The sequence below is a fragment of the Helicoverpa armigera genome, chromosome 4 (genome assembly GCF_030705265.1).
Source record: "Helicoverpa armigera isolate CAAS_96S chromosome 4, ASM3070526v1, whole genome shotgun sequence".
Classification (NCBI taxonomy): domain Eukaryota; kingdom Metazoa; phylum Arthropoda; class Insecta; order Lepidoptera; family Noctuidae; genus Helicoverpa; species Helicoverpa armigera.
The window spans coordinates 12,732,459-12,754,676 of NC_087123.1; the positions used below are offsets into that span (position 1 = coordinate 12,732,459).

The 22,218-nt window shown below is 34.7% G+C and overlaps 2 protein-coding genes across 5 annotated transcripts; both read left to right on the plus strand.

The window, feature by feature from the left end:
• The first annotated feature begins 777 nt into the window (after positions 1-777).
• On the plus strand, positions 778-18,172 carry LOC135116762 (bile salt-activated lipase-like). 4 transcript variants are annotated; one of them, XR_010276401.1, is made up of 4 exons: positions 6,307-6,871; positions 7,020-8,290; positions 8,408-8,651; positions 14,097-14,235. XR_010276401.1 is itself a non-coding variant. In XM_064034311.1 (3 exons), the coding sequence occupies exons 1-3, from the start codon at positions 1,269-1,271 to the stop codon at positions 18,143-18,145; spliced, it is 1,626 nt and encodes a 541-aa protein (XP_063890381.1). In that variant the 5' UTR covers positions 778-1,268; the 3' UTR covers positions 18,146-18,172. The 4 variants fall into 4 exon arrangements, 3 of the variants coding, with proteins under 3 accessions (XP_063890381.1, XP_063890382.1, XP_063890383.1); XM_064034311.1 differs by lacking the exons at positions 6,307-6,871; positions 7,020-8,290; positions 8,408-8,651; positions 14,097-14,235 and adding exons at positions 778-1,448; positions 16,604-17,880; positions 17,977-18,172; XM_064034312.1 differs by lacking the exons at positions 6,307-6,871; positions 7,020-8,290; positions 8,408-8,651 and adding exons at positions 943-1,448; positions 15,641-15,909 and having other exon boundaries at positions 14,097-15,367.
• On the plus strand, positions 5,278-6,233 carry LOC135116763 (carboxylesterase 5A-like). Its single transcript, XM_064034314.1, has 2 exons — positions 5,278-5,942; positions 6,025-6,233. Exons 1-2 carry the CDS (start codon positions 5,335-5,337, stop codon positions 6,209-6,211), a joined length of 795 nt encoding a protein of 264 aa, XP_063890384.1. The 5' UTR covers positions 5,278-5,334; the 3' UTR covers positions 6,212-6,233.
• Positions 18,173-22,218: the final 4,046 nt, after the last annotated feature.

Below are 22,218 nucleotides of genomic sequence, written 5' to 3' on the forward strand. Positions count from 1 at the left end.
CGTACTAATGGAAGATCAACACATCTTTATTTATAAACAGTAATTTGGTCTGCTATGGAGGAACTGAACGAACCTAATTTGAATTTATTTGTGATGTTTCAAGTGTTTCTGGTGATTATTTTGTATAATTGTCTGAATTCGCCAATTAATTTGTAACTAGAACTCTATTGCTATGTATAGAATAGTAGTTTTACAAGCAAGTAAATAATCAACATTCTACCGTTTAGCCGTTTAAGATTTAGCTTTTAAATTATAATCAAAATTGTAAGATACATTTTTGTTCCCTTTAGATACCTCTATACAATTAAATAATCAACCAACAAATGGCAAAAGTGTAGGTATTAAACAAGTCTGAAGAAGAATGACGCATGTATTAAATAGTTCGAGAAACTAGGCGGAACAAGATAATCTTTGCGTAATTTGCCCTGCCTATGTCACGTCGGCAATTATCTAATCTTTCAATGATAGTGTATAGTGTGAGCACGTAAACTGCAAAATTACATCAGACTATCCTATCCACCTTAATCTATAAAAGAAAAAGCACAATTCTCAGTTCTTAGTGGTCTTCTGCATATAAAATAACTTATATTCCAATTTTTAGGGTTCCGTACCCAAAAGGTAAAACGGGATCCTATTGTTTTCGCTCCTCTGTCAGTCCGTCCGTCCGTCTGTCACCGTCCGTCTATGGCTGTATCTCTTGAACCATGATAGTTAGAGAGTTGAAATTCACACAGATGATGTATTTCTGTTGCCGCAACAACAAATACTGAAAACTAGAATACAATCGGGGCTCCCATACAGCAAACATGATTTTTTTGCTAGTTTTCTAAATAATGGTACAGAACTCTTCGTGCGCGATTCCGACTCGCACTTAGCCGGTTTTTATTCTGTTAACAGCCGCGTTCCGTTCCTAGAACACGTGTACCCGTACTAATAATATTCACTATCTCTTTTTAACGCGTTCACGGTATCAGCGCGCGTGCGCAGTGTGCGTCACGCGAGGCCAACCGGTGAACTGTCAAATATTATAAACACTCGTTAGGTGAACACATTAAGGTGCTACTGTGTTTTGTTTTATAAACTTAAAAATATGACTAGAAACTTTACCAAAATGAGTGCTGTGTAACAACAATATTTTGTGGTTCAGAAGTTCTAATTCCCTCAGTGTTACTAATCAAGCTATGACATAACCTCAACCGGATGGTTCAAGCAAACTGACAAGCAAAATTGAGCTTTAACACCCAGTTATTAGAGTCGAACACATCAAAATGAAGTGCGGCAAAAGAATAGTTTTATTTACGTTATTCGCGATGAATTTAGTAGATCAGCCGGCACCCGAAGTGACCATCGAGCAAGGGACTTTGAGCGGTAAAATCAGTACCGATGGGTCGTTTTTCGAATACGTCGGAATCCCCTACGCTACTACTAACAGCAGCACAAGGTTCAAGGTAAGCGTGATCGATATTATCATTATTTACTTAACAAGTCTTCTATTAATATTAGAATAGTTTTTAGTAATGCATATAGTGTGTGTAAAGTTTGTTTGTATAAATAGATTCGGTTTCGTAGTATAAGAAATCCTGGCTTATCAATGCATGTAGTAACAGTCGGCAAGATAAGACAAAAATATAGGTCGTCGATACTTTGTATTATCTGAGGTCAGGTGCGGAGGTCGCTATATTTATGTAGTTACCTCGTATTACAACATTCAATTATAATGATGCTAATCATTAAACAATGAATAACATTATTCTTTTTTTTTTTCTGTAACTATATTCTATTTTGATTTTTAGAAAAGCAAGAAAGAATCCGGAGATTTAATATCTAACCCAAAATTGTAGGTTCTATTGTACCAAATTCTGGTAAAAATCATTTTTTGAGTTTCATCGCAGTTGTTCAAAAAAGTACAAATTATCCAGTAGTGTTTTCTTTCCTAGGCCCCATTCCCACCGCCATCTTGGAACGGAGTATACAAAGCAGTTGATGAGATATACCAGTGTCCACAATCTTCGTTAATAGGGATTGTAGGAACTGAAGACTGTCTTAAAATCAACGTCTATGTACCTTCAATGGCTAAAACACCATTACCAGTCATGGTTTATATCCATGGAGGAGCATTCTTGCTAGGAAGCGGTGGTAAATTTATATATGCACCTGATTTTCTAGTCAATCAAGATGTCATAGTAGTGACATTTAACTATAGGCTTGGAGCGTTGGGATTCCTTTGTTTGGGTATCAAAGAAGCTCCTGGAAATGCTGGTATTAAAGACCAAATTGCTGCTTTGAGATGGGTGAAGAAAAATATAGCAGCGTTTGGTGGAGATCCTGATAATGTGACACTTTTTGGACAAAGTGCTGGAGCCACATCCGCGTCTTTACTTCTAGCTAGTAAAGCAACTGAAGGACTATTTCACAAAGTAATCATACAGAGTGGCTCGTCTATATCAAGTTGGGCAATTAACCGACAACCATTATGGGTTGCCAGTCTAATAGCTAAAGAACTAGGCTATAATACTAAGGACCCAAAAGAAATATATGAAATATTTTCCAAATTACCGTATGAATAAAACCGGCCAAGTGCGAGTCGGACTCGCGCACCGAGGGTTCCGTACAAATCCTGTACAGATAAAAAGTGAGTCTCGCGCCAACCGTTTAGTTTAGAACAATCATAGTTATGGTAATTTCGTGAGAGTCAAAATAGTTAATATTTTTTTTTTATAATATAACTAAAATAGTAGGCCAGTACCTTGTAAAAGTTATTTATATACAACATTTTATAGTCATCATTCAGAAATTTGATTGAAAATAACTAATTATGTCTTAAAGGTCATTGGGCATATCTGACCCGCTTTGTAAAAAGTGGCGGACATGAATCAAAGTAGTTTTAAATCGTGGAGAATGGTATGACGTTTCTTTGAATACAAATATTTTATTAAAATTCCATTGAGACGAATGTCCAGGATCGATTGAAAAATATAAAAGACAAGCAGTTTCAGAGGATTGTACAGGTTGCAATGCTTGTTTTTATTGTTAAAGACTTTTCATAAAGAAGGAAGATGCCAATTCGGTTGACCAGGATCTGATGAGAATCTGGAAACCCTGAGAAATCGAGGTCAACTCTTAGAGGTTAAGTCTTGAATATTGTAGGCACGCATCGAGTCATAACCAGACATGTGAGTGTATTTTTGAGGGTACTGGTAAACGGTGAAGGTTTGGAGCTGATTTCATTATGGAGACTACAGAGAGTCGAGGGAACTCCTGAACGGTATGTTGCAACTACCACGTGCTTGGGCTTATTTTATTCGTATTGGCGAAGACATTCCACATAGATAGGTTTGACTGCCATTGTGAGATCGATAGCAAAGATCAGATATAGTTATGGGAACTCATTTACAATTTATAACGTAACCTTGTATTGGAGCTTATTTTATTTTAGGTGATGAGAATTCACTACTAACTTGGGTTAAAGCAGCCATTGCTTTTATTTTTGAGGGATTAATCACCTAACGAGTCCCAGTTTCAGGTTTTTTTCGAAACCGCCTGACGACTTGTAGCTGTCGAATTGTAACAACGACTTCTAGAGAGCAGGATTCGGGGCTGCTGGCTTTACGTTTCTAGAGCCTTGACAAAAGTGTAATTCTGTCCCTTTCTTTGTTTTATAAAGTCGGCTTTATTTTATTTTGTAGCATTTTACACACAAATCCAACTTCAAACATATAAAAAAGCAACAAGAAAACAAAAGCAAGAAAGAAATTAAAAAGATGTTAGGTGCATCGGTCTAGAAGTCGGTGTCTAGAGGATGCATCTATATTTACCACCGAGATCTAGACCGATGCATATAAACAGTTTTCTTGTTGTTTTTAGAAGTTGTTTTTTTTTGTAAAAAGTTTTTATTTTTAACTTTTGTGAAAAGTTCTCGTCAATACGAATAATATAAGCCCAAACACGACGTAACTAAAACATACCGTTAAGGAGTTCTCTCGACTTTCTCACGTCTCCATCATCAGGTAAGTTCTAAACCTTCACTGTTTGATAGTATCACCAGACATACATCTGAGAATCAAGTTTTAATCCTATGCATGCCTACAATTTCTGATAGTTGCCCTCGATTTCTCAGGATTTCCATCATCAGATCCTGACCTGATGACAATGGAAATAAACGGTGAGTATACTCTTTCACTACAAAGAAATGATTTCTCAAATCCGTCAAACGTGGTCGTTTAAATTCCCCATTGAAATGAGGAAAATATTTGATGTTTACACCTGATTTGCTCTAGATTCCCATGGTTCACATTGATGCGACTAATGCCATAGTAAATCAGAGCCTTATATCATTATACTGTGCTATATTTCGTTCGTGTCCGCCGTGGGTATGGTTTCCATACTAAGGTGCCCAATGACCTTTGAATGATTTAAAATTTTTCACAGTTTAGAGGCAATTATATTTAAGAAGTGTTTGATATGAATTTCACTTTTTATTCAAAACTTTAATATCTCTTCGCGTTCATGTGAAAAAGGGTAGGTAGTAAGTTTATAATCATTAAAAAAATATTTTATGTCATGTAAGCAAAAATAATATTTTAATATTTTATGTAACTTCAAATTTATCATTTTCGCAATTTTTCCTTTATCTGTACTATATAACGTTGCTTCGTGCCGAATTTCAAGTTTCTGAGTTCACGGGAAGTACCTTGTAGGTTTTGATTCCCTAGCGTGTGACGGAAATTCGTCTAAGGTGTCGGTAAAACTGCTGTATCTTTTGATCGGTTTAACTTAGAAGTTTGATTTTTTCATTGCTTAAAGGGACAATAGACCTAGGTATTTGGTATAAATTTCAATTTGGTACCTTTATTCGTTCGTGAGAAATAAGGTAGTAAGTTTCATTTTATTAAAATATTTTTATTAATATTATTTAACTAAAAAAAATTGATTTTCGCAATTTTTCCTATATTTGCATTATATGACAATGCTTCATGCCAAATTTCAAGATTCTGAGTTTACGGGAAGTACCCTGTAGGTTTTGATTCCTTTGCGAGTGTCGAAAATTTGTTGAAAATATCGACATAATCGGTTGTATCTTTTGATTGGCTTGGCTTAGAAGTTTGATATTTTCACAGCTTAAAGGGACAACAGACCTGAGTATTTCATGTGAATTTCAGCTTGATGCGTCCACGTGTTCTTGAGATAAAGGGTCTTGACAGACAGACAGACAGACAGACAGACAGACAGACAGACAGACGGACAACAAAGTGATCCTATAAGGGTTCCGTTTTTTCCTTTCGAGGTACGGAACCCTAAAAATTAATAAAAGCTAAGCCTAAAAAGCCACTTGGTATGTATTTTGATACTCAATTGCTGAACTATCCATGTGTCGAACAAGAAATTGAAGGGGAAGAAGCTGTTATAACAGATTATCCTTTCAATATTTTTGAAAGTAATCCTAAAAATATACCTGTTATTTATGGAACAACCAGTAGAGAAGGAATATTCTTATTACCTGATGATACTGAAGAATCATTGGCGGCAAGAAATGCACGATACATATTTGCATCAGATCTCGAATTCCCTTCAGAAGAAGAGGCATCTAAAGTTTCAAAAATGGCGAGAGAATTCTACTTCAAAGAAAAGAATATCAGCTTTGAAGTACACAGTATTATAATAGATCTCAACACACAATTATATTTTGAAGTACCTGCCATTTTAGAGTCGGAAACTTTAATTAAGAATAACAAAGCAAACATGTATAATTACTATTTTAATTACGCTGGTGGAAGAAACTTTTTGAAGTTTATAGCTGGATTTAGAAATGAACCAGGAGCTTATCATAGCGACGAAATATTATATGTCTTCAAGGGAAATATTTGGCCTTTCCCCATAAACAATAATGATAAGAAAGTTATAGAAAAGATGACTAAAATGTGGAGTAATTTTGCGAAATATGGGTTTGTATTCTAGTTTGACGTAATTATTTTTGCCTTGATGTGTATCATTAGAAAAATCATTTCAATCATTTTATCTTTGCAGTGATCCAACGCCTACAAACGACTTGCTAGCCAAATGGGAACCCAGCACCAAAGATCAAATGAAATTCCTTTACATTGATGAAGATTTAAAAATGGGACCTATTCCTAATCAAGACGCTTATCAATTATGGAAAAATATATACGAAAAGTATCGTAAAAAACATACACCGAATGACTTTCAAAAATAAAATCTGGATTCTTGAAACCCAACCTGAAGTTTTCTTTTCAATGTCTCGACTTAAAACGGAGATAGATAATTATTCATAGATACTCTCCCTTTATCGTCTAGCATAAAAGTATTTTTCCATAATATTCAATATGACCTCTGAAAGTACTGTTATCAATAGCTTTTGTAATAAAATATTGATAATCGCTCATAATTATTAGTAGGCCCACGGATACGGTACATAATACTCGCCTTGAAAACTTTGAACTTATAATCACTCCATTATGATAAAACTTCATTTATTGATTGAAACAGGAAACTCATAAACAACGGTGTTTCATCTTTATCACAAACATTCACATGCTTTATAAGTAAACACGTACATCTCGAAGCATCTTCTTTTCGAATTTTATTTTGTTTTAAAAGTTTAAAAATATTAAGTGTAAAAACCTTAGCGACAAACTTAACGTGCTTTGTAAGAGTGAAAGTTAAACTATCAAATATGAAAAGTGGGAAAAGACTAGTTTTATTTACATTATTCGCAATGAACTTGGTGGAGCAGCCAGCGCCCGAAGTGAAGATAGAGCAAGGAAAATTGAGCGGTAAAGTCAGCGCAGATGGGTCGTTTTTTGAATACCTCGGCATACCTTATGCTTCTACTAATAGCAGTACGAGGTTCCAGGTAAGCGTTCGTATTTGTATTTGCACAATATTTTACGGTCAATTTTCTAAAGATAAGTTCGGGTAACCTAGTTCAGTAAATTAAAGTGGAAAATTAGATCGAACAACTCGTTTTCCAAAATATTAACTGCTTTATTCCTTTCCCTCAGGCTCCCTTGCCACCACCATCTTGGGAAGGAATATACAGAGCAGTAGATGAAAATTATCAATGTCCACAACCTTCTTTTGCTGGAGTTATTGGCACCGAAGATTGCTTGAAGATCAATGTTTATGTCCCAATCAAAAACCAGAAACAATATCCTGTAATGGTCTATATTCATGGTGGTACTTATATAATTGGAAATGGAGGAAAACTTTTGTATGGGCCTGATTTTCTAGTTAAACAAAATGTTATACTGGTCACATTTAATTATAGACTGGGAGCTTTAGGATTTCTTTGCCTTGGTATTAAAGAAGCGCCAGGGAATGCTGGTCTTAAGGACCAAATAGCTGCTTTGAGATGGGTGAAGAAGAATATAGCAGCGTTTGGTGGCGATCCTGACAATGTGACACTTTTTGGACTCAGTGCTGGAGCAACGTCTGTGTCAATGTTGATAGCCAGTGATGCAACGAAAGGACTATTTCAAAGAGCTATCTTACAAAGCGGTGTGTCTACCTCTAGTTGGGCATTAAACCGGCAACCTCTATTTACTGCTAGTCTAGTAGCAAAAGAACTTGGTTATGAAACTAGCGATCCGAAAGAAATATATCATATATTCTCTAAGATATCATACAGAGATTTAGTTGCAGCTAAACCTAAGAAACCGATTGGGAAATACTTTGATTTTCAGTTGATACACTATCCTTGCATAGAAAATGTTATTGAGGGCGAGGAGGCGGTTCTAACAGATTTACCTTATAATTTGTTTAAGAAAAACTCCAAGAATATATCAGTGATATACGGCACAACTAGTAAAGAAGGAGTGATATTGTTACCCGATGAGACAGAAGATACACTAAAAGAAAGAGATTCAAAATATATATTTGCTCCTGACTTGAAATTCCCTACTGAAGACGAAGCTGCAAATCTATCAAGTGCAGTTAAAAAATATTACTTTGGTCCGAAAAATATTAGTTTTGAAGACTACAATGCGTTGCTAGATCTCAATACACATTTATATTTTGAAGTACCTAGTTTACTGGAATCTGAAATGGTTATCAATAAGACAAGTGCTCCTATATACCACTATTATTTTAACTATTCTGGAGGGAGGAATTTTCTAAAATATGTAGCTGGATATGGTAATGAGCCGGGAGCATGTCACGGTGATGAAATCATGTACTTATTTAATGGACAAGTATGGCCTTTTATAGTTAGCAAGAATGATCGGAAGTTGATTAATTGGATGACTAGAATGTGGACCAACTTTGCCAAATATGGGTACGTATTAATACCTTTATTCATACCAATAGTATTGATTGTATTTTTACTAATGAAGATTTATTTGATTTCATGTGATGATGTGGTTCAAGCTCATCTTTTTTCTGTATGTTTCAGAGACCCCACTCCAACTGCGAATGATTTACCAGTAAGATGGAATCCGAGCTCCAAAGACAACATGACTTTCTTGTACATAGACGATGAATTGAAAATGGGTCCTATTCCTAACCCGGATCCCTATCGATTATGGAAGGGTATTTATAATAAATACCGAAAAACTAATAAAGTTAACGATTTCGGAAGATAAAATATATTAGTTTTCATTTATTGGATTGATAATCTTGGAAACATGTACCTCCAGGTTAGTTCAGGGGTTTTAAATGAGTCAAACCTATCATTTATTTATTTTTGTACTAACCCAGAATTATATAAATATTTTGTACGTCATGAAGTTGTCATAAAGCTTTGCATGAACTTTGACTAACTCTGTTTCATTTACCTTAATTCGTAAATAACATTATAGAAAACCAAGTACTTATTTATTTCGTACATGTTTCTAAATAAAATCATATCATCAGCCTTTTTATTTTCCCACTGCAAGGCATATATGCCTCTTCTCATACAGTACAGACATAAATAAAAAAAATAAAAAAAATAAATAAACGTTTATTCCGAATAAATTCTACAAACATTTTTACTAATACTTTTGCCAAACTGCAAAACAGTTTGTTGGCAAATGTAGCTCCTCGTTTACTCTGTTATTACATTTTTCGTGCTTATTTACTTATCACTATGTAGTTATTATAAACAGTAAACAACAAATAACTTTGGTCAGGATGAGGCAAGAATTCCAATACTCTGGAACTCCTGCCCCATCCTAAGCATATTATTATAGGTACATAATTTTTAATATCATATCTACTGATGTGCTGCGTGTGGACAATTAAAGTTGGATATTATATAAGCATGTAATCTTTTCTTTGAGATCACTATGAAGTTTCTTTTTTAATTTGTTTTTAAACGATCTCTTAGTTAAATTATTGCTTCGCAATGCTAATGGCAAATCATTAAACATTTTAGGCACCATATACTTTCTTTTACGTTGTCCATAATAATTGCTATAGGTAGGTATTTCATATCTTTTGTGGCTATGTATTCTACGCCCTATAGGTTTATTAATACAAATTTTGAATTCGTCGCTGCAGAATTGCTGAACAGCCATCAACAGGGTTACCCTGTCATGAACTGGCAGCATTTTACACTCAATAAACAATTCCTCATAATCACTGGCTTTACATTTCTTTTTTACTTTTTTGTTCACAAGTAGTTTTAAGAACCTGGTCTGTATTAATTTTATTTTGTCCAAATATGTCTTAAACGTGCGTCCGTAGCTGGTCAGTCCATAACAAAGTAACGAGTCCACAAGCGCGTAGTAAACAGTGTACATAGTTGGTCTATCTAATATAAAACTTAAGTTATAGAATTTGGTAAGTACCATCCTTAGTTTGTCACATAAGTTGTTAATGTGAATTCTCCATGAGAAATTCTGATCTATGGTTAAACCTAGGTATTTATATTCATTTACTACTTCAATAGGTGCACAATTGCAGCTTAGATTTGCTTGATGTAGACACTCATAGGTATGTCCTAATATTTTCGGCACGATAATTACACTCCTATTGTATGGTGAGCGTATGTACATACATTTAGTTTTTTGTATATTGATCAATATTCCGTTGTCATGCGCCCAGCGTACAATATTAGTGAAATCCTGTTGAATTTTATTTTCTATTACACTGATTTCCTTATCTGCATATACCAAACAGGTATCGTCCGCGTAGGTATATATACTACAATTGTTGACAACATTGCACATAGTATTCACATGCATAATATAACCGACGGGGCCGTACACGGAACCGGTTGGGACGCCACAGCTGATTTTCGCCCGGTCACCGATAGTCCCGCTCACTGATGTTATCATCATTCTATCACTCAGATACGCCGCGAGCCAGGTATTCAAGGGTCCTGCGACTCCACATTCCTGCATAGCTTGAAGCAGCTGGTGGTGTTCCAGAGTATCAAATGCTTTTTTGAAGTCGATATAGACCACCACCACCTGCTTCCTCAGGTCTAAGGCTTCATTTATTTCATCCGTGAAACGTGCCAACAGCGTTTCCGTGCTACGACCGCGTCTAAAACCGTGTTGTGCGTTTGCCAGTATACTATGTTTTTCTAGGAAGTTACTTATTTGTCTGACTATGAACTTTTCTACAATTTTATTGATAACGGATAATATGGCTATAGGCCTATAGTTCGCATAATCTGTGTGCGAACCTTGCTTGTAAATAGGCCGTATCAATGCGGTTTTCAATTTCTCCGGATATATACCCTTTTCTACACATAAATTTATAAATAACGCTAAAATTGGACTTATCTTAGTTTTTAATAATTTAATTTCTTTTACTCGTATTTTGTCTATTCCTGGTGACTTATCACAGCTTAGATTATTTATTATCTTTTCAACATCCATAGGAGTTGCTTTTTGAAATCTTAATGACACCAAATTGTCCTTTACATATGTCGACCTATCGAGAAACTTACAGTCACACACATGCTTGATATTCGTAATTTCTTGGGTAAAAGTACGTGAAAAATTGTTACACACATCTAATAAGGAAGTGGATCTGCCTAGGTATTTTAATATAATATTATCTAAACTTTTTTTGTTCTGTCCTGTCCAATTGTTTATTTTAGCCCATACTTTTTTAAGGTTATTTTTACATTTTAATATTTCTTCCTTACGGAAGCTATTTTTTGCTTTATTTATTTCTTTATTTAGTCTATTTCTGTATTTATTATACTGACTTCTCAAATTCATATCGTTAGGTTTTTGCTTCCAATATTTAAATAGTTTGTCTCTAGTCATAATCATATTTTTTAATCTTTTAGTAATCCATGGTTTTGGTTTCCGTTTTTTACTTATACAAATTGTCTTCTGAGACCGGGTATAAACATCAGAAAAAATTGAACATAATTTATCGTATAAACGTAAAGGGCACTTACAGTCCATTAATTCAGTCCAAGAAACAGCTTCGAGTAGTTCACACACTTTTTTATCACAAATATTTGTTACCTCACCTCTATTATTCGTCACCGAATTATTTACGTCACACCCGATACACAGACCTACCAAATAATGGTCAGATAACTTGCTAGTTAGCACATACGCCGTAGTCTTCATTGAGGATCGCACCCACACATGATCGATACACGTCTTCGTAACTATACCTCCATATACCTCTTCACGCGTAATGTCAATAACCCCGCACTCTAATCCTAGTTCACACATATCGGTTTTATAAATATTCGCTGAATTGCAGGTACTGGTCATGAGGTCAATGTTTGTATCTCCAATAGTTACTATCTCGTAGTCCCTCGGAGCACTGGATAATAGCTGGTGCAATTCTTTTATGAAACCATATTTGTTAGTTTTGGGTGGTCTGTATACACACACAATATGCATTGGTCGTTTACCTGGGCGCAACAATTCGCACTTAATTACTTCGGAATGATTAAGGTTTAATGTGTCAGCGGTAAAGTTGTAAACATTTTTCACATATATCAAAATTCCACCTCCTCTAGAACTTTCCCTTGTGTTCACACACATCTCAAACCCTTCCAACTCGTACAAATATAACTCATGCTTTTTAATGTTAATTTCAGTGAGCACAATACAGTCTAATTTATCTATACTATCATGTATCATCGCTTGAAATTCATTGAATTTCTTTCTTAAAGAACGAATATTTAGGTGTATGATATTAAAACTTGGTTGTTGATGTTTTAAATCTATATGCCAGCTATTTAAGTCTGAGTATTTTTTATACTTAGTTTTTGGTTCTATTTCTAAGTTATATCGATCGAATTATGAAAGATAAAAATAATCTGTGTAGTGCGTAATATAATCATGGATATGAAAGTAAACAGGCTTAGTTGTTCACGTACTTATCTATGTCAGATAGTGTACGGATAGCTCTGATCTTTGTGTCTTTGGGATCATCTTTCTTAATGAGCACTTTGCCAGCTTGTGTCCATATGTATTTGTATAGGGGTTTGAGTTCAATCTTTGCAGTCCAGAATATATTACGCATGTTCTTGGTTAGATCTTCATTTATATAAATCCGGTTTTTGTTTCCACTCTCGTACAAATCATTGTTTGTTAGCCTAATTGTTTTTCTTGTAGCCAGCCACTGATCACGCGCTGTACGTGTGGTCATGGTTACTACAACCGGTCTTGGTTTTATCTCACGCTGCGGCTCGCCTGGCGATGTGTTCCTTTTTTCTTCGCCTACCCTCTTTATTTCACAAATTGTCTTGGTATCCATACCCAATTTATTAGCCAGCAATTTAACAGTATTATCTAATTTTTCCATTCCTTGTTCTTCTAAACCTATAATTTCCACGTTCTTCTCTTTCTCTTTGATCTCAAGATACGCTACCCTTTCCTCCAAGGCCTTGTTGGTAGTTTCAAGGTGAACGTTTTTGTGTTCCAGCGCCTTGATCTTCTTATCAGATTTTTCTTTTTCTTCTACGAGTTCTTGATACTTCTCGGCGTAAAAACTAATATCATTTGACATTGATTCGAGTGTTTTCTTCATGGTGAAGACAATGGACAGTTTCTCGTTTACTTCTGCCAGTATTTTCTCCTACCTACCTTTTGATATATCCACCGTGATAGATGACCCTATTGATGGTGATATCTGGCATTCATCACATAAACCAGTTTCGCTGAACGCCTTGATTTTCACTGCACATTTTTTGTGGAATATACCCTCACATATCCCATTGCATCTCGTAGTGCTATCACTCTTCGCACGAGCAAGAGATAATTTGCACAACTTACACTGCACCATTTTACCACCTGACCAATGACCTATCGGCAAAACACACTGCAATTATTTAACTCTCGACACGATGCACGTAATTGCGATAAGGACATCCGCGCGGCAGGAGCTTACGCACGAGACTGATAATGTTTTGTTCGTTGCCAAAGTTTTTGCTGTTACTATTGTAGCCTTATTGGCTGTCCAAGTTTTGAAAGTGTGAGTTTCCTCAACGATATTTTGTTTCATCAGTAGTCAATTGTCACTAAGTTACGCTTAAAAACTTCCTTAGAAAGCACAAAATAACTATAGAATAAATACGATGGTAATTGCTTGATCTGAAATCGTATCCGCATACGTACAATATAAGTACTTATGGAGTAGATGCTTTAACCACTAGGTGATCATGACTATTACATAATACAAAATAATAAAGAGCCACTATATCGTATAATTAAGAAACTGTTATTACTATTGATAACGAGGTTAAACCACATTACACTAAAATAATTATAGTCGAGGTCAGCTTTCTTATCAGGTAGATAAGAATATGATTACGAGCTGAAAAACATTCTAATTGGAGTGTTTATGAATGAAACTAACAAATACCTCTTGTATGTGTAAATACTAAAAAAAGTCTGAGTGAGACCATTTGACTGATAAGGTTGCAAATATAAATAAACATACATAATATTTATTTACTTTGATCTTCTGAATTTGTCGGATGATGTTCATTTGAAAGGTTCGAATGGATTTTAGGGAATCTAGAGCAACATACGGCTTGCTTCACCGCGTATCTACATCACCTTATATTTCTGCTATGACTAGATCCTTGGTACCATCTAATATTACATATAGGCACATGTAGGTAGTACAAGTATTAATACAACTCTACTCTACATTAAATTATTTATTTTCAGGCACCACTACCCCCGCCAAAATGGAGTGGAGTCTTTAAAGCAGTTGATGAGAACTCGCGATGCACACAAAGTATGAGCGAAGTGGTGGTTGGAACCCAAGACTGCTTGAAGATCAATGTGTATGTTCCAGCCAAAGCTAAAATACCACTACCCGTTATGGTATATATTCATGGAGGTGCCTTTATTGGCGGAGATGGAGGAAAAATGATATTAGGACCTGATTTCTTGGTTAAACATGATGTTATCATGGTATCATTCAACTATCGACTAGGAGCACTAGGCTTTCTATGTCTAGGAATTAAAGAAGCACCTGGCAATGCTGGCCTTAAAGATCAACTAGCTGCCTTACGATGGGTGAAGAAAAACATTGCAGCATTTGGAGGGGATCCAGATAACGTTACTATTTTTGGTACAAGTGCCGGTTCAGCTTCAGTATCTTTGCTAATTGCCAGTGAAGCTACAAAAGGCTTGTTTAAACGAGCCATATCGCACAGTGGCTCGTCTTTAGCTGCTTGGGCTATAAATCATGATCCAATAGGAGTAGCTAGTGTTATTTTGAAGGAGCTAGGATACGACGCAAAAGAACCAGAAGAACTTTACAAAATATATTCTAAATTATCTGATGAAGAACTGGTATCAGCGACAGCTCATATACCTATCCCACATCTTCTAAATAAAAATCTTTTGCTAGTACCCTGCGTGGAAAAAAAGTTTGATGGAGTAGAACAGGTCATTAGTGATATGCCATTTAACTTAATAACCAAAAAGCCCAAAAATATTCCTCTGATGTACTCTTTTACGGACAAAGAGGGATTGTTTTTGTCAAATTCTGACACAGAAGAAACTCTTGAAGCATATAATAAACGCAACTTGTTTGCTAATGATTTGGAATTCAAGTCTAAACAAGAGGAGAAGGAGGTAGCCCTCAAATTAAAGAAACATTATTTTGGGGACAAGAATATTAGTGAAGAAAGTATTGCGAATGTCACAGACTTATTGGGTCATTTGTACTTTGAAATGCCTTCTACACTGGAAGCTGAATTGATGACGCAAACGTCTGATGCTCCCGTGTACAGTTTCTATTTCGCTTATTCTGGTAATAGAAATTTTGTGAAATACATGACCAGATATGCCAATGAAGTAGGTGCGTGCCACGGAGATGATATTCTGTACATATTTAAAGGCTTTATAATCCCGTACAGAATTTCTAAGGAGGATCAAACAATAATTGACTGGATGACAACAATGTTGACTAATTTTGCTAAATATGGGTGAGTTTAAACAGTAAATAATCCGCTATCTAAAATGTAAAAGATATTTATCGTCCTATTTACATTGTTACACAAAATTAAATGATATAATTACAATCAATGTTAGTGATTTTTTAACCATAACGAAGCTAGAAGCTATGAAGTTATATAGGTATCCATACAACTTATTTTTTTAGATATTTAAGTAGATTTTAATAGATTTCTTCATAAACTCCCGTAAATAAGACAGCTATGTTCACAAGCTTTGTCATTAACATCGTGTTTTTCTTTCAGAAATCCCACTCCAAATGATTTACCCGTAAAATGGGTTCCACATAGCAGGGACCAGATGAACTTCTTGAAGATAGACAAGGTGCTGAAGATGATACCAGTGCCAAACCCTGAGGATTATCAGCTTTGGAAAGAAATTTATAAATATCGAAGAACCAAAATTAATTACTAAGATATCAGTATTATTATAGTTGTTCAAATAACACTGTTATTATGAAAAAATATAGAAAATATTTTTGATGGTGGAGGGACCAAATTGAAATTTTTTAATACATGAGATTATTTCTTTCAAATGTGATATAAAAAGTAAACGTTATTTGTCGAAATGACAGTTTGTTTTAATTTGTAGTAGTAAGAATTTCACAATTAAACATAATTGCGAGGGTAATAAGGATGTTTTCAATACCGCATTATGTTAATGCTTAAATACCTCTAGAAGAGCATTCAATAATAATTTTATTTTTTTTTGGCTCGTATTTTACTACAAGTAATCTTATACGATAGTTTTTCATGACATCCCTTATATTTAATGCAAATAAGAAAACAATCTTAGTAAAATAACGAATACCTAGAAGCTTAACAATTGATTGAAATACGTGACTTTAAACTAAAACGACTATTTTATGGTCTTAGTTGAAGAAGTTTGTTTGTTTTTTAAGTTCATAAAATATTTTTTATACAAAACTTCTTCAGAGCATTGTGTATTCTCTGTCAGAGCAGTGAGATAATTTTAACTAAGAAGTAACATGTAATTTAGTTCCACACTCCCATTTGTATTCTTATTTAGACGACATTTAGAATTGGTAAAAACAATAACACAAAATATATAATAATACCCCTAGATGGTGACTTACAAATATTATAAGGATTTCTTATACTACGCAAACCAAATCCATTTCGTTCATGGTGCCCATAGCACATTGTGACTATTCACTTTTTTATTTACATAGTTTTATAACTTTCCAGGCACCACTGCCCCCTCCGAAATGGAAAGGCGTATATAAAGCAGTGGACGAAATGTACCAGTGCCCACAACATACTCCTTTTGGAGTTGTAGGCACAGAAGACTGTTTGAAAATAAATGTATACGTTCCATCTGAAACCAAAGGGCCATTGCCCGTCATGGTTTATATACACGGAGGTGGCTTCATATTAGGGAATGGAGGAAAGATGATTGTAGGACCAGACTTCCTAGTAAAACAAGATGTCATATTAGTTTCATTTAATTATAGATTGGGAGCACTAGGCTTTCTATGTCTGGGTATCGAAGAAGCACCTGGTACTGTGGCTGGACTAAAGGACCAAATAGCTGCTTTACGATGGGTTAAAAAAAATATCGCAGCATTTGGAGGAGATCCAGATAACGTTACTATTTTTGGGACAAGTGCTGGTGGAACATCGGTTTCTTTGCTCGTTGCTAGTCCAGCCACTAACGGTTTATTTCAACGTGCTATTGTGCACAGTGGCTCATCTTTAGCAAACTGGGCAATTAACATAGATCCAATAGGAGTAGCAAGTACAATTGTTAGTAGGCTAGGTTATGATACAAAAGATCCACAAAAACTTTATGAAATATATTCAGAATTGTCATACAAAGATTTGGTATTAGCAACAGCAAACATTCCAATTACACACCTTGTGCACAAACAACTTTTACTTTTGCCCTGTGTTGAAAAGAATTTCATAGGTGTAGAATCTGTTCTTAACGATTTACCATCTAACCTGATCACTAAAAAGCCTATTAAAAATATTTCGCTAATGTACTCTTCTACGGATAAAGAAGGATGGTTTTTCGCTGATGAAGAGACCAAAGATACACTTGAAATTAAAGACCAAAACAGTCCATTTGAAGAAGATCTAGTTTTTAAATCGAAAAAAGAGGAAAATGCACTAGCCCTTAAAGTAAAGCAACATTATTTTGGGAAGGAAGCAGTCAGTGAGAAAACAATACTTCAACTGTCAGACTTATACACTCATTTGTACTTTGAGATGCCTATAATTTTAGAACTTGAATTGATGGTGAAAACCTCTGATGCTCCTGTATATAGCTTTTATTTTACCCATTCTGGTAAAAGGAATTTCGTGAAATCAAGGACTAGATTTGTGAATGAAATAGGCGCAAGTCATGGAGATGATCTTATGTACATATTCAAAGGTTCTATATGCCCATATAGAATTGAAGACAAAGACCAGAGAGTTATAGAGTGGATTACAACATTGTTGACTAATTTTGCAAAGTATGGGTAAGTGAAGCTGTCAGTTTTGATTATTTTTTCTGAAATACCAAACATTTGCTTTGCCAATAAATGTGATTTAATCTTGTAAACTTATTGTTTCAGAAATCCCACGCCAAATGATTCACCAGTCAGATGGATACCACACAGCAAAGATAAGCTAAACTTTTTGAACATAGGTGATGAACTGAAGATGATAGGAGTACCCAATCCTGAAGCGTATCATCTTTGGAAAGATATTATTGAGAAACATCGAAGAATTAAAGTGGCTTAAGGTGGACTTATTGAATACTGGTAAAGAATTAAAGGTATTAACGGGGTAAAACATATTTTTATTTGCGACTGGAATGCTGAGAATGGACAAATGTATATTAATTAGGTACTTTAGATAAAAATAAGTTAAGTTCAAGATATTATATTCTACCTACGCTTACACTTAACAATTTTATTTCAAAGTACTGCAGCTTTGCACTACAATGGAAGTTATGAATATTACTAGCTTTTACCCGCAACTTCGTTCGCGTGGAATAGTGACTACCAGCAGATTTTTGATTTGACCAATAGATGGCGCTATATGTCCGAAATAATTTTTTTTTTTTTGTAATAAAAACTATCCTATGTCCTTTCTCAAGTTTCAAACTATGTCTGTACCAAATTTCACACAAATCGGTTCAGTAGTTTAGGCGTGAAGAAAAGACAGACAGACAGACAGAAAGACAGACAGACAGACAGACAGAGTTACTTTCGCATTTATAATATTAGTTTGGATAAGAGGACACTGCGTTTGCGACACTTTTGTATCTTGTCTCACTTTAATACTGTTCAAGGTTGAGATTCAACAGCTGCCAAGTCTTTTTCCAATTATTTTAAAGGAGAATTCTGGGTCTACAAAATCCAGACCTAAGCTCCTGCAAGTCACAGTAAAACCATACACTACTCTCGTAATTCATTGTTGACCTTTAACTGATTGAATGCTCTTTGCAACCTATTTTTCTAGTATTGTTTGCGTATTTTTAACAACTACGACTGGAACGAGTTGAATACAATACACAATTCTACGTAGAAAAAGTCTTGTTTTGTCTAACAATTTCTATTATTATTAGAACTATCTCATAAATTGGAGAAAAACCTTCCGTAGGTTATAATTACAGTCCAATTAGCATGAACCCTGTCATATTTACATTTGTGTCCCAAAAAGTAGGTCCCACAGCACACGGCACGAATTTTAACCAGACATAACCCAGCCTTTATCTAGCTATGTTTTCATTACGCCCCTCTGTAGGTACAATTGCAAAATTTTATAAGTATTTAAGCAATAAAATTAAATTTACGACGCTCCTTAACAACGCCTGTGCGCTTAAAAAGATAACCCCGGGACGAGTAAAGGCGTTATTTATCGCAACTTCGGACTTTCTATTCATAATGTTGCGGTTTAATATTTATATTTTTGGCGTTTATTAAAATTTTATTTGTATCAAGTTTTAATTAGTTTTTGGTTAAACTTGGTTGTGCTTTGAACACGTTATACTTTCTTGAGCCTAGAGTTTCACTTTTATATTGTGTCGTCCTATAAAATTGGAGAAATAATGTTATCTTCCGCAATTTACTTAAAGTTGTTGCAATTTTTATTTAATTACCTACATACTTATGCGAAAATCATAGTTACTTATGAAATAAAAACAACAAAGTTTTTCACGTGAAATGTAGTATCAAATCCACACACAAAACATTCCGTGTCGAAAATTACAAGAAAATAAAGGGAAAACTTTTCGCTTCCAATTATTCGTGATATCACTGTTACAGAGCCTTGTTTATGTAAAAATGACTCCATTATTAAAGGAATCCAAACACAGATTTTCCGAAATCGAATCGAAATAATAGTAGCGGGCGCACCGCAGCTATCTTGTATGTAAAATAATCCGGCGCTGCATTTGCCATTCATTGCGCTTTAGATAAAACACGCAGACATTTTTATTTTTCCATGTAAAATGTCCGTTTCAACACGTTACTTTGCCAACAGAAAATGAACCTTCAATTTAGGTAACAGAGCTTGAAATTCGACGGAGGTTTGATTTGAAAAAGATTGTAAGACAATTTCTGGATTTTGAAAAGGGGTGTGCAGACGGAACGCTTTTTACAGGTTTGTAGTTTTGCAATATAAAGAAAATTATGGAATGTTTATGAAAGAAAGTTCTTCATAAACTAGACCGATGAGAGAAGAGAAGTAACATTGTTATCAGAGTATTATTGATGAAAGACTCTTTGACTTAAAATAAGTCAATAAAATTAACTATTTAATTTGTAGCACACCGTGATAGATCAAGATAATTATTGGATAGCAGCCAGCCATCGTTTACTTAGCTTTTTCTGCTACATAAGAACAAAACACGTGTTCAGCCACAGGAGAAACCAACATTTTATATTGTCTAACTTCTACAGCACCTAGACAGAAAGTCGCAGGCCTACCAAAAATTCGGAATGAATAACAAAAAGGCCGAAGCCCGCAGCGGCCGTGGAAGCGCGAACCGTTAACGATAAACAACAAACAATCGCTTATCAGTCGCTCGCCATATCTCTGTCGCGTTTATAAGGGAAATATCAGTAAAAGTAGGTACTGCTATTTGAACTTGGATAATGTGGTATCAAGTTCTGGTGATTGTGAAAAGCACCATAGAATGAATACGGAGGCCATTTTGTAAAAATAATAAAAACCACGCAACAATACGTTATGGGTTCTCATTCCCTGAATATAATATTCCCTTTAGTAAAATTCCCTGCCAAAATTCGTTTTCTGATAATTACCTACAATCTATGATTATTAATTTTGTTAGAGTTAGTTCTTGGCAAAAGTTCACCATGTTTAACCAAATTATGAATAAATCAAACGCGTACTTATCATAGATTGCTTTATTTATGGAAATGAAACACATAATTATGATGAATTAAAAAAGAAATACGTAAGTGCTTTTCCTATAAACGTAGCTGGGTCATCTTGAATCATAATTGCCATCATCATCCTATTAATCTAATGCCACTGATAGTAATTTCGCAATTTCCCAATAGTCCACTTGATGCATCAAACGTCTATGATTGAATTATTGTTTACGTTTATGCAATTGACATAATTATACAAGCTAAATTAATATATTCGAACATGTGTTTGTTAGCTGTAATGTTCATCTGTATTAATTTTTATGATGTTGAGTATAATTTCACATTGTTTGTAATTAGCACGCTCAATTTGCATAATACCTTCATAAAACTGGACTTTAAAATGTCACACCCAAACTAATTATTACGAATTAAAAGGTTAAAGTTTTGCTGAGGTTTGCACAAAATAGGTAATTTAAAATATAGAAAAAGTTAAGATATAAAATTCCTGTCCCGACTAACATGAGTTGGCCTGATTGTATGGTAAAACTCAGCTATACCATTGATGTACTTATTTACTACTTCTTTACTACACATGCTTGAGATAAAATATTTTACGAAAGCGCGCAAAACATCCAATATCGCACGATGAAAATAGGAATACCACCAGCAACTTTAAACAGCTTACACAACTTAACAGGAAATGATGGCCAATTAAACCACTAAAAACTTGTTAATAGGAAACGAAACTACTAAAACATAAATAAGCACCGAACATCTGTATTCATTAACGAAGTATTATTGTCTATACACTTGGTGATTACGTGGGCCGTCGGCCTCCGGCTTCGTCCTCAGCTTTACAATTTTGTAGCTCTAAACAACAGCATATTGCCAACCCTCATTTAAATTATTGGTTCGTATTTTGTCCTCAATTTGGATCTTGACTTGATTTGAGCTGTTAAATATGGAGGGGAAGATGCTAATTTTCGAATAGGATGTTTTGTTAATTTTGTTTCGGTTTTGCATTTTAATTTTGGTATAAAACAGATAATGGATACAAATACAAACAATACAAATGGTGTTAAAGAAACAAATTAACTGACAGAGTGGTTAACAATTGCAAAGGAATTGCTTACTGATATAAGGTATAATTTTACAACAGTAAATTGTAAATTAACCATTAAAGGGATTAACCATAAGTAGTAGTAGTATAAGTTTAAATATAGATCCAAAACTAAAACTAAATGTAACAACAAAAATAATTGTTGAGTTGCTAAAGAAGCAAATAGAGTAGTACATGCGAAAACAGTTGCAAACGAATAGCTGAGGATCTAAGCCTTGAGCCTGGGGAGTCGGTTAATAGAAACAGGTGTCTGTTTAATTGTACTACACCTAGACAGGCTCGCCACCTTTTGTACGAATTAATAGATTATTCCACACACAAGCAAACTGCTTTGCGTACTATTCAACGTGTTA